Here is a 19,039-nt window from a genome sequence, read left to right on the forward strand (position 1 = left end):
TAGGAATGTAAACAGATAAATCATAGTGAACACACAAGAAACACCACGCCTCCTTGTCTCACGCAAAAGACAAAATCCTGATCACAGTGAACTCAACAGAAAATTTCACCCAATAATTTCGACTGACAATTGAAAAAAAATTACCACTATTTTTCCTAGAAATTTCTTGCAGTTCCGGCTGTTGCTGAGGTGAATTTCTGGACAAGTGACTTTCAGGTAGCTTCTTGGACATCTTCACAGGACAGAACTCCTGTTCTTTGAGCTCAACTAGATTTTCTGAAGTTTTAAGGTTAGTTTCCTTAGGAAACAAACATGTTTGAAGATCTTCCTTCAGATCACACTCTGAAGAAGTATTTTTAATGAGAACTGTATTTTTCAGTGCACTTTCTTCTTTACCCAGAAAGTTTTCTGGAAGAGTTAAATTCTTGTTAACATTTATGCCATTTGCATATTTTAGAGTTACCCAGTTCTCATTGACAACATTAGTGCAAATGTCCTCTTTTGGTGCTGAGATTTGGCTCTCCACAATCTGATTTTGTTTCTCATCAGTAGCTGCAATGGCATTGCCAGCTGCTGTGTTTGGTTTCTGCTTACTGTAGTAAACTGAACATTTGTGTTTCTTCTGAGAGTGGCTGTAGGTCGCAGGACTTCTCTTTGCTGCATTCTGACTTCGGCTCGAAGAAGTGCCTACAGACAGGAAGCCCTTCCCTTTACCTTTATCTGAGGAACTATACGAGTCCATAAATGTCTTGCAGCTTCCCCTGGAGAAAAAAAAACATATTATTTGAGATTTGTTTTTATCTACGAAGCTATCATGAATTGTTTCATGGGACATTTTTGTAAGAAAAGAAAAGTGGACATATTCACAAGCTGTGAAACTGCATTAGGTCTTCAATGTTCATACCAGCTAAGCACATTCTGATTTCAGTGGGAGTTGAGCAAGAGTAAGTATGTGCTGAGACTTCAAACACACTTCAGTAAGTGCCTAACTGACCACCCCAGAGGGTCAGATTTGAGGACCATTGATGTATTTTCCATTCCTTCCATGGCTACTACACACCATGTATCCTTTACTTCCACTGCACAATTTTTACCTTATTTACTACTGACAATATACAAGATTAATAAACCCTTGAGATCTTCCATTTCTCTTTTGTGGAGATGAATATACACCACAACACTGAAAAATGCTCTCTGAAAGAGGTTGCTTGGAACGCTATCTCCTCTAAACCAGCTCACAGCAGTATCAAAATACAAACAGACAGAAAGCATCACTCCACAAAAAGAAGGTACAAAAAAAGGTAATTCAAAAGAAGAAAGAAGTATTTTTACTTGTAGGAATCAGAGCTGATTACGTCAACAGAGCTGCTGTTCTGTTGTGGCGAAGAACTAGGATTTGGCCTCTGTCTTGATTTCATGAACTCTGCTAGAATATACTGGGCTTGCTGGAAGGCTATCAGAATCACTCCAAGCAGGGACAAACTGCCAAAGAAAAACAACAGATACTGGTGTCTACAATTTTCAGGAGTATTCAGTGAAAGAGTTAAAAAGCTTCTAACAAGATATAGATTTCAAATATTTTCTTAGTAAATTCTAAGTGAGAGGACAGATAAGAAAACTCAAAATACAGTTTAAAATAAGTAACAGTTATTAAAAGTAATGGTCTTTTCTTTTCCTTTTTCCCTTATAGGCCTTGCTAGTTATCCTCTCAATAACATAACTCAGTCATAAGCTTTACAAAGAAAAAAAATCTAACAAAGAAAAAACCCATTCTAAAAAAGCTAGTACCTGATTTGAAGATCAGTTAGAAGTAAGTCTCATTAAACACAATGGCAGTATTTCACAGTATGATACTTATCAGTCTTCTGAGCACCTTCTACTCATTCATGATAGTTACGTAATTATTTTGATATTTATTTAACACTCTTTTCCTAGAGAAAATGCTGGCATAAAATGGGACTATAAATGTCACCATATTTCTGAACTAAAACTGGAGCTGCAAAATATCCTCTTTCTCACTGACGTATTAATTGCACCAAATATAAATCAATCAGAACAAAAACCTTTGTAATTCGTCAAACCACCTTCTCAATCGTGCAGTATAAATTTTGTCAGCATGAAAACAGAATGAGAAAGTCCTGATTTTTCAGATCCCTGTAGTCTCCTTCTGTTGCATCTAGAACCACATAACGTGGTCATTATTGTTGCTTCATTCATACTCTGTTTTCAGTGTCAAAACAACAGTGCAAGCAGAACCACAGCGTGCACCAGGATCTCGGTTAGGTATGCACCAGCACATATATGTACCATCACGACATTCACATTAACTGCTTGTTAGATTGCAACAATTCAAGGTGATGAAAGCACTGGACATCAACTGTGACAAACATAACACTGAGTTCACACAACAGAGTGTGAAAGGTTAGTAAAGGAAAGAATATGCATAGGAGCGAAACCCTTAGTTGTTGTACAAGGGTACAGTCCTCTTAAAAGTAGTTTACCATGTGCAAGCAATGAGTTACCTAACACAAGCCAAATCACCTTTCTGGGGTAGCCCATTTAGCAGTGTGCTAGCAAAAGCTAATAAAAATTGTGAATATTTTTTAACAAGTGAAAGGAGGAAAGAAGTAGAAGGAAAAGTAGGTCCTCACTTGGCTGTCTGAAACTTTATAAATAAAACTCATTCTAGTTTTCCAGAAATACTTAAAGATAATCTACCAGTCCACTCGATTCTATTTCTGATGTTCAGATACTAATATGTTACATGTGCATCTCTACTGCAGGGGGAGTTGAGTTTCCTAGCAAGGGGAGTATTCCACTGGGTACTCCTGTGCGGGTATCCTATTTCTTTGTCTTTGCAGCCTTAACGTAGAAGTTTACGAGGAGAAGCAGCAAAGAAGTGCTTGACAACTCCATCACCAGCTACTGCACCACCACTCCTGAGCTGCCACAGCCAGCTGGCAGGACTCTCGGGAGACAGATACAGTAGAGATTTAGGCCCTATCACCGCTAAAAACCTAACACGAGCCAAAAGTGCTTGCAGATCCTTTTCAAAGTGGTGCAGGGGCCTTAAAAGCATTACCTTACAAAGAGAACAGTAAGCCTCCAGAAAGACTCTTCCCAGCTGGGTCCTGGCACCACATCTGCACACAGCGGTAACAGATGGTGAGGAAGAGTCACATTGAGTGTGAAGTGGAACTCCAAATTAGCAGCAGTCACCAGCGTAAACTCCCGGATTACCCAGGAAGATGTAAAGTCAGGAGTGAATCTGTCAGGAAAAGCAGAAAGAGTTGGTGTTATTTTTCCATTGTTGGGGTGAATCTCATTTTCAGAAGTCACACTGATACCAAAATATACAAAACAACTTCTGATTTAATAATATGAAAAAAGGACAATTAAATAAGTGACCACTGCCTGCTTATACTATGTAGATGGCATTACCACCTAACAAGAGATAAGACTTCGAGGTCATCTTCAAGCAGTAAAATGCGTTTTTATCGTGACTGTTCACAATACTCTCATTTTCCTTTTCTCAAGGAGGTGCATATGATCAACTCATGTTAATCAGAACACCCTTTACCAAAAGCACAGTCGTCAAGCATACAGGCAGCATTACTTCAGAAAGGGCCAGGTACTAAAGTAAGTCTAGAACAAGGCTGGAAAGACTGGGAAAGGAGGAGAAAACATCAGATTTGCCTCTTCTTCCACTTATATGACCCATACCACTACTGTATTTGACTGCCATGGGTACTGCTAGAAGGTATGACTTGCCTTCCACAGAATCACATGGTAGGGGTGGGAAGGGACCTCTGGAGATCATCCAGTCCAAGCCCCCTGCTAAAGCAGGTTCGCCTACAGCGGGTTGCACAGGATCTGATCCAGGTGGGTTTTGAATATCTCCAGGGAAGGAGATACATTTCCAATCAGTAGAGGTGAAACTGGTATATGAAACCACAGTAACTGTAACACAGTAGTATTAACTCTGCCATATGTTTACATAAGTCATGACTTTCACTCAACAGGATTTTGAACAGAATCAGTTTGAGACTACGTGAAAAGTTAGGAAAACATAACTACATTGTCGTCAGGCTGCTTGGAACAAGCTAGAGAATAACAATCATATTTCAAAAAAAGCAAGGCATTTCTTAACTCTTTTATTGTGACAACTCTTTTGCTTTAATTTATTACTTCATAATGCACTTATAAAAGCATCTATGCTGCTTTTTAAAAATAACTGAGTTTCACAAATAAATATTATTATATTATCAATTTATTTGTATTACCCTTACTAAAAAGGGGAAATGCTTATGAAATTTATATTCAAAGCTCACCAAATTTTGGGTGTGGGTGTGCTATTGGAGTGTCTGTTACTGAAATTAATTATTTCAAATTTCCACTTAAGTTAATTTGTCAGCAAATTTGGCAGTGCTTACACAATGCTGATCTCTCGTGATGAGTTCTGAGCCAGGAAAAATTCCCGACAGTCTAACACTTCAAATCCATATCCTTGGCAACTGTAACCATTGATTTTCATTGATGAAATTGTTATAGGAAGAGGCCCAATATTCTCTACTTTGAAGTTCTTCGTAATGGATAGAATCTGCTTGCTGTCTTTCAGTTCTTAAAGGGGAAAAAAAAAAAAAAGTAATTATTTTACAGTGCTTATAAGTTATTTTCTTCTGTTTATAAAGATATTGCTATTTTTACTTTCAATCTAATACAAAATTCAGAAGTGACCAACATTTTAATACAGACTGTTTTGCAGTAGTGTATTTCTAGAATTTGTAACTATCCTCAGTCCACGTTTTGAGAAAATGGAATCTACACCTCTCATGATGAAGCTCTTCAGCTTTTTATATTTCAGCATTCTGTTTACTTAACATTACCATACCGTATCATAGTATCAGCACCACTATACACAGTTACACAGCCAGCTACAAAATCAGAGACCTGTTTCTTCTTACTCACGTCGTCTGCAGTCCATTAGTGTAGCTTCTGGCACCTTGAATCGAAGGGATCCTCCTGCACCAGGTAGTCTTCCCCCTACTTTAAGTAATTCTTTGGCTCCAAAGCCTTCTACGTTGACCACATCCAGAACAGTCAAGTTGTTTCTGCCACAATGCAAAAATCAAGCAATCAGCCACTAAAACACAAATGAAGTTTGCAAAATCATGGCTTTGGTATCTGAGTACCAACCTAATACAACAGCGTTTCAGTAACAGAATCACTGTCTACACCTGGATAGGTTTCCCCTAAATACAGAGACAATCACTCCAGAACCAGTCACCAGTGAATTTCACACAGCGAAGGAACAAGCTTTGTGATCACTACCACAGGACAACAACAGTGCCACCCAGTAAAAATGGTTGCTTCTCCATAAACTCTTTTTTCCTCTAGAGATAACCAATGCATGGCTGCACATCAGACTCACTGGATACTTAAATCCTATCATATGGAGTTAAATTTAGAACAGCAAAGCCACCCAATGTGTTGCTCTCAACTTAAAATTGCCTTAGGACATTCATAGGCATTTTATAACCCTCTGTCAAGGAAAAAGGCTCAGTTTTTTAATGACTGAGATGTAAGGCACAAAGACCCTTTAAGCAATTTTTATTAAACTGACTTTTTTGTATTCTGACTTTTTTGACTGTTCGTCTTTGCTCCAAGATTTGGCAAATTCATTTGTACATTGAGTTGTTTGACTCTCACTTACAACTGACACTTGGCGTACCTGATTAAAATAAGGGAAGCTACTCTTTTGTAGTCAACTGGTGTAAAAATTACACCAACTTCTCTGGTTTCCAGTGGCTGTAAACTTAACCAAAGCAGCTCAGAACCGCATTTCTTGTTGATGAGATCCTCTTGATGTGCATTCTGTTAAACAAAAATGCACTTTTTATTCACAGAAAACATGTGAGTTTAAAGATCTTACCAAAGAGAGAACTACATCTTTACTTAGCACCATATAAGATATTTTTGGCAAGGTGCAATAACTAACTTGTTATACAAAAGTCTTTCAATTCGACAACATAAGACATCAGATAAGATTATTTATTTGAGCAAAAGTTCATATTACTGCTCTTATTATTATGAGGAATGTATTACTTCATTTTTTAAAGCAGCTTTTATTTGCTCAGATGGAAAAGAAATTATATAGTGTCTTTCATATTCAAGGAATCCTGAAACACTTCACTACACAATAAGAACTGACAGTATACTGATTGCACAGGGAAATGTGGCAACCATTATACCCTCAGCATAAAACTTGCAACTTGATTCAAGTGAGAAAGGTACTGCTGGCAAATATGTTGATCATTTGAGTCACTGGAAACAAGCCAAAGTGAACTCCCTACCATATTAATTGAAGACCAGAACTACCAGAAGTTCAATGAGTCTGGAAATAATGTAAATTTTTGGGGTTGATTTTTTTTTTTTTTAAATACTGCTGCTTATTCTTTTTACATTTGAAAAAATAAAAATAGCCCTAAAACCTTCTATTCCAGAACTGGGTGTCTCCTCTTAGAAAGAGGTGACCAGACACCTATAGCAGTCAAAACAACCATAAACATTACAAAACAGGCTCTTGCTTAGTTGTTTTTCAATTCAATGGACATTGTACTAATGGCTTTTCTGATCTTTTCCAGTCCAAAATGTTTTTATTCTTAGTCTATTTTATGAAAAAAACAAAAAAAGGTTTCAGAACCTGCATTTAACAGTCAACATTTATTAAAAGCAAGCCACATATGGCATTTGCAAACTTCACCCTGTCACTCCCTACAAACAAAGACTGGCATGCACTCAAATGTGAGCTTAACAATTCATTACACGTGTACAGAACGCGACAGCGACCAGGAAAATGATGACAAATTCAAAAACGTAAACATTAACAATTAGTGATTCGGTTAGGAAGCCAAGATCCATCTCATACATGCTGAATACCTATCTAACCATGCACATTCCCCCTAGTTTTTCAAGTCTCTAATTAAAAACAGGTATTGCACACACTGATGTAAATATTTATTACTATTTGTCCATTTGGTCAAGAGTATGGTGTACAGCACTGTGTGAAAACTCAGTTCTGCCTCTGTACTAGTGGAACCACCTCTTTTTCAGCACGTGCCTACAGGCTAGGATTTATGAACTGCTGTCTCCTCTCTTTTACAACTCTTACAACTGTTGCCAGAAAGGAAAGGTCAGCTTTGATTAGTGTAGCAAACATAGTATTTTCTTTTTATAAGGTACTAATCTTTCATTAAAGTCTTAAAGCATATGGGCAGAAATGTGTATCTACATAGGACATTACAGATGTGGCTGCAGCATGCCCAAACAGCAAGGAAAATACATCAATTCCAGGCTTTTGCACACACTAGAAGGAGAAATTCTCCAGGTACCCTGGACAGTACTCTGGTTATCAGAATATGGCAATATCCCTGATAAGGCATCTGCTCTATTTCTGCCATCCATGACACAACACCTCAGGGTACAATCACAGCTCAGCACTGGTGTGACACAGTCAAGTGTTATCACACTCGTACTAAAAATGAGGCAATGGGAACCAAAGGGAGCCATGACATTCCAACCTGAATCCGGGAGTTGCAATGAGACTGAGGTGAAGTGTAGAAATCCAGCCTTCTCCCTTGAACTACCGGACAGTATTTCCCTCTACTGAAAAGATAATCACCTAGCTTCTGACATCACTGACTCAAAAGTCTGATGCTTCATGGTCAACCTGAGGCTAATATAAGTCCTAACACAGAATGTAAATAGTGGCCTCTTCAACACGTACACGTACGCATGCAGGCATGCACACACTCCCTCCCTAAAGTTGTTTTCAAAACATACTCAAACTTTGAAAAAAAATTAATTGCAAAGATAGAAGCCTGCAGAGAACCAAGAAAACACTATTAAACTGCTTTAAATAGCACTTGGGAACAACTCGTATATAGTGTAGCTGGAAAAAGCTTTTTCTAGTGTGCAGACCACTTCTATCAAAATTAGCCATCTTACCCTGTGAGAACATTCATCCACGAGCCTGAATTCAGTGGTTGTGAAATTAACAGCTTGCATGTTTATGTTGAACCTAAATAAACCAAAACAAAAAATTAAGCACATCAAACCTAGTCTGTCAGAACTACATTGACTTATTTTTACATGCTGGCATTTATTCTTAAATAAAGAATACTTTTACAATTGTATTTTGGCAGATGTGACATACGGGGGAAACACGGGTCTGCATTTTAACAGAATACACCACAAATCAGTTTTATGTGGATTCCACACATTTGGAAAACAGACAAATGGTTGGGCATTTTAGATCGCTCAGCATACAATACTGCAAAAGATCACAATCAAGAAATACAATTTCTAAGCCACACAAAAACAAATGTTCCAAAGCTTTTTCTGCCCACATAACTGCTAAGAAATAATCATTATCAAATCTCATTAATTTAATCAAATATCCCTCTTTCTGCTTATGATTTGCTTGGAATAAATTCCTATTTTCTTTCACATAGTTTGCAAATCAAATTCACTTACAGCAGTCAATTATTTGATTGATAACATTTGACATTAAGGTACTAAGAACACACATAAGAAAATCAATAGGTGAAATCTGGATTATAGAGGACTAACAGACCTCCAGACACTGAATTGGAAATTCACTTGTCACAACTTTCTATGACATCAGCTTAAAAAGAACCAGTTGGTGGACGTGATTTCTGGTAAAGCTTTTTGCAGAAACAAAAGTGTGCGAACACAGAGAATGTTCATTTCAAACCACTATGTGGGAATGGTACTTACTATGCAAACAGATGCAGTCATTAACGTGCACATATATGTATACACGCATATATGCACATGCGCATATATGTACACACACATATATATGCGTGTGCACATATATATGTAAAGAAATGAGGTTAAGGAAGCAATTACACAGTGATTTGGACCCTAAATAAGCAACTTAAGCACGAAAGTAGTCCCACTGGCTCCAACAGAGCACTACAACAGTCCTACCAACTACACAGTTTTTCAAAGGTGTGACAGCCAGGGCTTATTTTTGGTGAACTTCAGCACACCTTACCATGACCCTTTATACTGTTCATCTAACTCTTATGTAGATTTCTCATTAGATCTTCTCAGTTCTAAACCAGAAAGTTCAAAACAACATAGAAATATTTGCTTAGCTGGCCCTAAACATTTATGGTGGGATTCCTGGCTCTTGACCTGGATTTTTCTTCCCAGCTCCTGTTTCCTCTTCTTCAACCAGGTTTTTACCTAAGAAAAAACCTTTTTTTCTGGTGGGAAGGTTCAGTTACCTTCCTCCTCACCAACCACTCCACAGATCTGTATACCTCCCAATCAGCCTTGCAGGGAGACGCACATCCCAAATTCTGTAAGTTGCTCCCCTCACCTTGGCAGTTTGCTTAAGCTTGCACTAAACCTCAGACCTTAAAAGATGACCAATTACAGTTTACAGCTGGCAGACATAAACTCGCTAAAAATATGCTCAATTTAGTTTTATCAATGATTAGGTACATTACAAAGTTACACATCATACATGGAGCTGCTCTGAACATGATTGTATCTTCCAAAATGGGTCAGAACATTGTCCCCACCTACGTTACACTTTGAAAAATTAAACAAACAATAAGCAACAATCATAACGCATGGCAAATTGATCTTTTAAAAGGGAAAACAGTATCCTGAGATAGTTATTACCATTTGTTGAGCAGACTCAGTGAAGCTTGGGGATCAGGGTAGTAAGAAAGAGGCAAAAGCTGCAACGTAACTGGGAAGGATGACGGGTTTCTTAGTACGAAATATTTCACCTAAATAGTTTGGATGGGAAAAGAAAAAGTTAAAAACTACATACTTGAGAACTGGGAAGTAAAATAATTCAGCACTGGTAATACAACCTGCATTTTCAAGGGGCTTCAACCTGGCCTCTGTCTTAATGCAATATAGTTATATGTGCACAGAAATGCATGGAAGACCACGACATGTCACCACAACGCCACCATTTGCAAAAACAGCCAAGAGTACATGAAGAACTGCACATGCAAAAAAATACAGACCTCCCCCACCCCCCAAACAACCCTTTCATTTAGATTTTGATTTATGCAGGCCTCCACAGAAGGTGAAGTTAGTGAGGTGCCACCCTTTCTTACAGAAGTCTGAGTGCAAGCAAGTTATACACGTTACTATAATGACTGCAATTAAATAGCACAAATGGAATATTAAGGCAGTTCACAATATGTGCACATGAAAACTATCTCCATATGTCTGGTTCTGGCCCAGGCTAGGTTAGTAGTGACTCAAATCTGATAAATGAGAAAGAAACAACCGTCAGGGTGGTTGGAAGATACATTGCCCTGCTGATCTCATAAGTGTCGTATCTCTCGCAAATGTTTTACACACTTCTGTTAGGTAAGGCAGTGGGATGAGGAAGGCCATCCCATAACCAGATGGATCATTAATGACAGTACATACTATCCCCAGTCCCTTGTTCAGTTATTTTACCACAAGCACGTAATTTATATAATGATGCAAGGAAAGCTTTAACAACCACGAACAATTGTTAGTTAAGACCTACGCTGCTTTACTCCTCTTGTTATATTAGAATATTACAACTAGGTAGCTACAGAACTTATCAAAGAGCCACGAAGATACAAATCTGTTGTCTTAAATTAGACTTCAAAACACTGATCTACAAGCAGTATGAAAATGCTAAGCATCACCAAATATTAACCGCAAGCTAAACATAAATGAACTCAGAAAAAGGGCGACCACCACCATCCTTACCATACTACTTTTAACTGCTGTGGCACTGAAGTTGAGCGTAAGGCCAGGCTCTGTAGTCAACCGTGGCAAGAAAAAGGCAAAGGACTCCTCTTCAGGCTTCTTCTGGTGAATAAAGCGAGCTGATCCTAAACTTCTCCTGCTTTATTGGCAAAACCAGAAAGCTTTGTTAATTTTCTTTTATTTTTTCTTTCAAACAAAGAACAAAAAAAAATTACTATTTGCCAGGACTATAATTACATCAACTAATCTTTCCTTGAAAACGTTCCTCACAAAATAAAGCCCACAAAGCTGTAACCTATTAGAAGAGAGTCAGTGTAACTCATGTGCACCCCTTCAGTCTCCACTTTTCCACCTGCAACACAACTGTGGTTTTCACAGCTCTACCTCCTTATTCTGGAAAGGGGCTGATGTCACAGATACACCATCTCTACAAGAACTGCTCTGTCATAGTGACTGCTTCCTTCCAATGCCCCCAGTATGCAGCATTAATTAGGCCAGGGACTAAAAACCTTCAAAGGTATTCAAAGCCCCTGAAAAGACTGGTCTGACCTGTTGATGAAGGACTCGTGCCACTTCATAAATGATCTGGTAAAACATGCTTTGGCTGCTTTCACAGTGGGTAGCTGAGGTGGGGTTACTATAGTCAGAACACTATTTACATTCTAAAGCTTGGACATCTGAAACATTTACACTTATGGCTAGCAGTGCCTTGAAATGGAAGCTGGGGGTGTCTGGGGTGCTCTGAAACTCCAGGTGCATCAAGATAACTAACTTAAGCACAGGAAGGTCAAAAATGTTTGTTCTAATTAAGAATGCTTCAGAATAGAAATATTCTTTCTTACAACACTGTACTGGCTTGAATTAAGAACCTCAACAGATTCTGTACAGACCTGCAGGCTTCCCCACGTCTTATTTTTTGCCATCTTTCGTAAAGTTCACTCGCAAGCTCAGAATCCACATCCCAGGCAGAACGGTCCAGAGAGAGACTCTTCTGCCAAAGCAGATTTGCTAAAACGATAACAGATTTTTCCATCAAACTACTTCTAAACACGAGTAATCAGTATCTGCAAAGGGTCCTGACACAAAGATAAAAAAGGCAACTCACTTTTTCCCTTCAAAGCAAGCATATGTGAGGCTATATACATTATTGTCCAGATCTGATTTGCTTAAAGAAATATATCTGCAAAACCACAGTAATTCTACAGGCAAACGAGAGTATGGGTATTGCACAGGCTTTGTATCTTCTAGTAAGCCCTTTTTACTGTTGCTATTTCTAATGGATGCCATTGAAAAGTCATTATGTTATCAGTAGTCTTCACACAGAACTCTCCATTGATGCCAATAAAGTATCAAGATCATATACTATTCTCTATATAGTTGTACATAATTATAATATCACAGCACAAATCTCACAGTTTGGCAGAAATGGTGTTTTCATTTTAGCTTCTCTTTTTGAGGTGCTGATAATTTTCTCACATTCTTCTTAGGACAAAATTGCAAGGCTTTACATCAGTCTAGAGATTAGTGCTTTTTAAAAAGTTAGACCCAGGTTGACCCCTGCAGCCTGTGAAGGTTAACGGTGAAGCAGATGCCCATCTGCAGCCCCTGGAGGATCTCACACCGGAGCAGGTGACTGTGCCCAAAGAAGGCCATGACTCCGAGGCAGCCCGCACCGGAGCAGCCCGTCGCTGGGAGGGCTGCAGCCCACGGGAGGGACCTGTGCTGGAGCAGTTTGTGGAGTGCTGCAGCACCATGGGAATGACTCACATCGGAGAAGTTCATGGAGGACTGTCTTGCAGGGGAAGACTGTGTGTCCTCCCCCTGAGGACAAAGGAGTGGCAGAAACAATGCGTAAGGAACTGATTGCAAACCCCATTCCCTACCCCACTGTGGGGGGGATGAGGTAAAGAAATCGGGAGCAGAGTTGAGCCTGGGAAGAAAGGAGGGGTCGGGGGAAGGTGTTTTTAAGATGTGGTTGTTTTACTCATTATCCTGCTCTGATCTGATTGGTAAATTGGTGGTGGTGGTGTGTAAATTAAATTGATGTTGTTTCCCCAAGTCAAGTCTGGGGTTTTTTTTTTGCCCATGACCATAACTGTTGAGTGAGCCCTCCCTGTCTTTATCTCCACCCTGGAGCCTTTTGTTATGTTTTCTCCTCCCCATCCCACAGCAGGCAGGTGGAGGGAAGGAGTGAGCAAGCAGCCGTGTGGCGTTTAGTTGCCAGCTGGGTGGGCCTAAACCACAACAAATAAGCACCTAAGTGTGCATATGGACCAGTAATTCTTCAAGCCTCGTGTTGCCATGTCACCTCAATCCTTTTTACACCTGACTGACTACTATTGCCTTCCTTATATCCTCATACAAAACTACATCTTAGGAAAGCATCATCTTGAAAACACACTCAGGAGAGCTCTCAAACATTTAAAGCCTATGATATCCAGCTGCCTACTGAAATTCCTTCCTGAACAGATTAAAAAAACACAACACTATTCTGAACCAGCTTTCATCAGATTCAACGTTCTTTTGGCAGTATCATGTCCATGTAATACCTAACACTGTATTTTCGTAAATGCCAGCCAGGTACTCAAAACCGCTCCCAGCATTACAACATCTAGAGATGGAGTCCTTAGTTCCAGAATAAATGAGACCCCTTTGTTCTGTTTCACGTGATACAGCATTAAGGATGCTGTTTTATAAGCCTGATAAAAGATAAATGGTCTTTTGCAGAGATCTGTGAAATTATTACTTTGAGAAACAGATAAAGAGAAGGCTTTCAAATTTTACTCTGCCTAAAGGCAGGATACTGGTCAACATTTGTTTTTTATTTTGTTTTGTTTTTGTTTAATTCTCGAGATCAGGACCCAGATTTTGCACATTTTCTAACCACTTTGAGCTAGCTGACAGCTTTATCATTCTACCTCAACATGCACATGAAGAAAGCAAGGAGCAGTACACAGCCAATGACAAGTAACTTACAGGAGAGTCTTAAATATTAAGCTCAAAAAAAATGTTTCAGTCAGAACATAGCTTAGCATGTGCTACGGAACTAGAAGTCTGAAATACTGCAGTGTACTCAGTACAGGTTACTCAAAGCCATTTATATACTCCCAGAAAAGTGGATGGTTTTAAAAGAAATAAAACTAAGTACTTGTATGAACAATCTCAATATTCGCATTACAAGTCCAGCTACATAAAATGAATTTTCTACAATAAAACTACCCTCAGATGCCTGCAAAAAACCTAGATGAGCCTACCTGTATCAGACTTTCCCAAGTAACACTGAATATCGCAGTGTGCAATCGCTTCAAAATGAAGATCTCCCTGCTGTGAAAACAAAACAAAAACTACAACTGACCATATGACAAAACAACAGGACAAACTCCATTTTCTCAGTGCATAATTTGGACAAGTCAAAGAAGAGAATTAAGGCTGCCTAGAGAACTAATTCCATCGCTGTTCAACTTTGGGGGCTTAACTTCTCAAACTACAGAATGGTTTCACAGAGTGATCTGGTACTGGGTTTTTCTTTCAGGACTAAGGGACAGATTTCCAGGCTAAGAAAGAGGCTGCTGCAGTTTGGTTTGCACTGTGTAATAATAATTCAACGTAACTGAATACAATACCTTGGACACAGTCGAATATATCTGCAGAGGTATTTCAAACATCACTCCCACATTTGTGGCCAAACAAATACTAGAAAGCACATTTATTACAGTGTCTTTCACACTGAGCTTCAAAGAAAATACATTCCAGCAGCCTGGAGGTAGAGTCAAAGGTTCAGCAAAGTTCAGAATCTAGAAAGAATCAAACGACAACTGAATTAAAATTGGTACAGTATTTCTGGTGCAAGCAGAGCCTTCAAGAATGTAAACTTTCTCTTCCTTCGTGTGTTTGCTGTTATTACACACACATATGTGCCCATAACTGATCCATACAGTGCACATATGTAAATCTCCTATCTAAACACACGAAAAGCCAATTAGATGCCCACATCATGTGCTTGTTCATAAACCAGATTTGTCTGGTTTGAATCAAGCAACTGTGCAAGTAAATTATTGGCTTCGTCTTCTAAACTTCAAAGCTCATCTATGTACTAAAGACTTCCATTACAGCCTATGAAGAAACGCTGAATCCTATAGAGCACAAACACCGCAACAATTATGAGAACAGAGCAATGGTCTATAATTTGATGCATCTGTAGCTGCAACTCAAAAGAATAGTTGCTAATAAAACAATACCAAACCAAGCCGGACCATGAATAATGCCTATTGAAAGGGTAAGGTCTTCAGGACCTAACAGATACAAGCGTATATATACCTTTATTTTTAACTGATTTCAACCAGCTCTGAGAACACAGAGTTCTTCTCTAAAAGATACAGAATAGATTCTCAAAAGAATCTATTTTGTATGTCAAAGGACCATGTCCTTAAATGAAAGACAAAACATTGCACGAAACAGAAATAAAGCTTACCTTTAAAATGTTCTTCGTTTCTCCGGCCATGAAGACTTCATTCAGTTCAATGCTGAAGTCAAAATTGTTTGTAAACCATATGGACCAAAATCCTGAAGTATTATGATGTGGTTCTATATGAAACAATGCTGCAGATGGATCTATGTCAAAATACCTGTAAGTAAATACAGAAGAAAAATAAATACATCTGCAATTGTCCTTGATCACACATTAAGTGATCCACACAAGAGAAGGTAACCTAGTATTCTTGCATAATGAGGCTCTTTTAAGGGTCTAAGGAGAAAGTACAAAATTATTTCCTTTGGAATACTTACAATAGCAGAGTAAAAATTTACAAGAACAATGTAAAAGAGGCAGGCAAGTAATCTCTCTACCCTCTTGCTATGCTATAGTACAACATTGCCTACTGCTTTGTGATATGGCAGTTTGGATGAAATAGGCAAAAGCCTTCACATTTTTTCTGTAACTATCGTGCTTCTGTGTTGGATTAACAAGGATGGTGGAAATTTATCACAGACTATAAGCAACATTTATATGATATGAGCTGCTAAGGCACTAAGGCATATCTTTTCACCGGGTTCTGAAATTCTTCCTGAATAAAATATAGAACTATTGCTTGAAATGTCACAGGTCTGTTTTGCCAAATGACACAGCAACAATAGGAAGAAGCCTCTTCACTGTCCTTGGAATTGTTCAGTGACAAAGCAAGCTAACTTCAGCTCTTAAAGCCGGGTACAATATTCTTCTTACAATATCAGTGAACATTAACAAACAAACAAAAATCCACTGTCAACCTACCCTTCCATCACAGGGCAGGAAAGACAGGCTTTTAGTGTTGTAGTGCCTTCCAATAGATTCTTCTTCTTCTTGTCAGCATAAGGACTTCCACTGTCACAGGATGCAGCTGGGCAAAGAACAGATATATAGGAGAATACAGCATCAGCCAGAATGAAAGTACACCCACAATGATTTTCATGTGAGGACTTGGACGGACACTACACAGGGGAACATTTGCTGGTTCAATTCTCACACATGGGAGCAAAGCATCTAATTGCTTATGTCCTAATTTTCAAAGGTTCCAAACCTTGCTTTAAGAATAATTTAGGAATGCCACACACTTTCAAAAAACACACACACAACAAGGCTGCAAAGAGCAATCTGACCAATTTTAACCACATCACTGGCACAGCATTCTTACTTATCAGTGCACACTGCCTCCTTTTAATAAATGAAAAATTGTTCTGAAAAAAACAATCACTTAACATATAGTCCCTTCTTTCTTATTTGCCCCTTTTTTGCTAGGAAAAACTAGTCACAACGTCATTATGAAAGCAGCCTGTTTCATAAATGTTTAAAGTCTATGTACTGCAGTCTAGTGGTCAGAATAGGAAACAGACTGGAGTCAGGAATGCTTAAATGTTAAATCTTTGCTCTTCCACAAACACGCCTGGTCTCAGGCAAGCCTCCTCAATGATCCTGCCAAGAAATGTCACAGAAAATGACCACCCAAGCACAATAGCCTTTTAGAAAATATATTGGAAACAGAAAAATAACCACAAATTACAAAAGGATGTTGAAAAAGCATATTCAATAATTACGCTTACTGTAAAATCAGCTAACATTTTAGCAAATGTTTTCTTCCCCTTTTTGAAATATGTATATCTCAGAGCCTTCGACTGGCATAAGAGGAAGCACATATATACAAAAATGGTGGAAACAATTAGCAGAAAGAATTCACCCTCCTCCTCAAAAAAGTCCAGATAAGTTGATTTTGAGATCTTTCAGGGTCTCTATCTGCTGAAAAAGCCACCCTTTTATAATCAAATCCTGTTTAATCATATTATCTGTAAGCATATGTATCCTGTACCTTTACAAGAAAGAGATGCAACTTTTGTAAAGTTAGTAGATGATGAAGATAGCAGTACTGGCTCAAACTCCACAGGTGACGTGTCTTTTTGTGACAACTGCCGTATTTCCTGCACGAAGACAAGACACAATGACCCTTGTAGCAGTACTATCATTATTATTGTAGCTCCTGTATCAGTGTATCTTCTTGTAAAATTTGCAAACCACTATCTGCCCTTTTCTCACATCTTCTAAATCAACCCATGAATTTTTATTCAAGTTAACAGCTCTCATGTCTTAAAAAAAAAAAATCCACCACTGAACTACAACTCATCATCTAGAAGACCTATTAGATGTTTGGGCACATTTTAAAAATACAGAAGTGTGCCATTTGCCACCAGCAAAACCAACCTGCTATTAGAGAGTAAGCCACCGCGTTATTAATTCCCCAACCAAATTCAACACACTAAAATACAACTTTATGAAGCCCACAATTACCTGTATATGCACAAGGCTGTTGCCAGAATGCATGACATACACATCTACTGAAGAATCACCTGTCCAAAAGAATGAACACTGAGGTAAGTTCACCAAGGACGGAAGTACTCTTGCTTTTTCGGATACTCATACGAGATACAGTTCTAATTTAAATTTTAAAGTATTTGTGTGACAACTACCCTTGTAAAAAATAGGAACTATTCACATCTTGAGCTGGCAACCGTTTCATAAAGGAGTAAAAATCCACTCAACAAAGTTTTTGGCCACAAACACGAAGGCAAGCATCAACAGGGAATCTTCCTTCATTATCTCCTAAATCCAAGACGGACCACAACACCCCTGTTTCCTATGGGCAGGGGAACAGAAGGCACAGCTGAAGGAAAGAAGAATGGCTGCTGCCGCCTTAACTCTCTAAGTCTAAGGGCCAACCTATCAATAGCATGAGAGAGTCCAGCAAAAACTGTTCTGTCTATGTGCACAGCTACGTAAGATCCTGACTCTCCTAATTTGAACAGCAATCATTCTCAGGAGACAATGTGAAGCTGGATTCAGTGCTTAACATCTTTTGGGCTTGAAACAGGAATTAGTCCTCTCACCTGATAGGGTAGTAACCTATTGACTACAGCAACACGAGATGGGTACAGCTTTCACCTGCCGATAAGGCGGTACAGCTATAGTGGGTAACCACCCTGTATCACTGGCAAAGCTCTGTTCCCATCCACAGGACACTAGAAGATGTAGCAGATCAAAAGAAGAGCAGCAGGACAGTAAAGATTACTTTATACCATCTTCCAAAGATGACCCGAGTTCTTGCCCTTGCTTATACTTGAATTACAGCTGTAGATGCAGGCTGACATAAAAGGACATTCTCCCAATTCACCAGGCACAGTTTCTAACAGTGAGTGTGCTCTGCTCAGCTGCTTGAAAGCAAGACTACAGGTGTCAGCTTCCAAAAGAGGGTTCAAGATGTTGATTCTGAGTGAGCAGATGCTCCACACACCCACAGCGGTTTAAAGCACACACTCCTCTTCAACCTTTCCAGCTGGCTAGATCCCCTGTGCAGACCTTGCCTACCTGCTGTCTCACTCTAGGTGCTAACACGTGCTGTACATGGAGACTAACACAGCACTGTAGTCCTTTTGTTACATCTTTCCCTCAAGACCACATCTCTCATTTAATTACACAAGCGGAGGGCAAGCAAGCATTGCTGTTTGATATGGTAAAGCCACCACTGGTACTCGTGGAGCAACACATAGAACTTAACACTGACAGCAAGTCCAAAGGGCTTATATGACCAACCTCTACCACACTGAGGACTTGTAATTGCATTATATTTTATAGAAAACAGCCTTAAAAGCATACTTCTAGTAATTTAACCATCGAAACGTGTTAACAGCGAGTACAGATGTGAACCATTCTCTA

General features: G+C 38.9%; 1 protein-coding gene across 3 annotated transcripts in view; it reads right to left on the reverse strand.

Annotated features, from left to right (window-relative positions):
• The window catches only part of TMEM131L (transmembrane 131 like), an 83,634-nt gene that overhangs the window by 14,935 nt on the left and 49,660 nt on the right, over window positions 1-19,039 (reverse strand). For all 3 annotated transcript variants that reach the window (XM_086464712.1, XM_086464711.1, XM_086464713.1), the window contains 16 exons: window positions 17,618-17,676; window positions 17,142-17,250; window positions 16,073-16,178; window positions 15,275-15,428; window positions 14,427-14,597; window positions 14,058-14,127; window positions 11,694-11,811; window positions 10,804-10,942; window positions 9,721-9,830; window positions 8,008-8,080; window positions 5,732-5,874; window positions 4,969-5,111; window positions 4,434-4,620; window positions 3,083-3,268; window positions 1,333-1,482; window positions 145-761 (listed from right to left, as the gene is read on the reverse strand). In XM_086464712.1, coding sequence (XP_086320838.1) covers window positions 145-761; window positions 1,333-1,482; window positions 3,083-3,268; window positions 4,434-4,620; window positions 4,969-5,111; window positions 5,732-5,874; window positions 8,008-8,080; window positions 9,721-9,830; window positions 10,804-10,942; window positions 11,694-11,811; window positions 14,058-14,127; window positions 14,427-14,597; window positions 15,275-15,428; window positions 16,073-16,178; window positions 17,142-17,250; window positions 17,618-17,676 — 2,535 coding nt within the window. The remainder of the gene's footprint in view (window positions 1-144; window positions 762-1,332; window positions 1,483-3,082; window positions 3,269-4,433; window positions 4,621-4,968; window positions 5,112-5,731; window positions 5,875-8,007; window positions 8,081-9,720; window positions 9,831-10,803; window positions 10,943-11,693; window positions 11,812-14,057; window positions 14,128-14,426; window positions 14,598-15,274; window positions 15,429-16,072; window positions 16,179-17,141; window positions 17,251-17,617; window positions 17,677-19,039) is intronic.

This window comes from Leptosomus discolor, chromosome 4 (assembly GCF_034619465.1).
Source record: "Leptosomus discolor isolate bLepDis1 chromosome 4, bLepDis1.hap2, whole genome shotgun sequence".
NCBI classification, from domain to species: domain Eukaryota; kingdom Metazoa; phylum Chordata; class Aves; order Leptosomiformes; family Leptosomidae; genus Leptosomus; species Leptosomus discolor.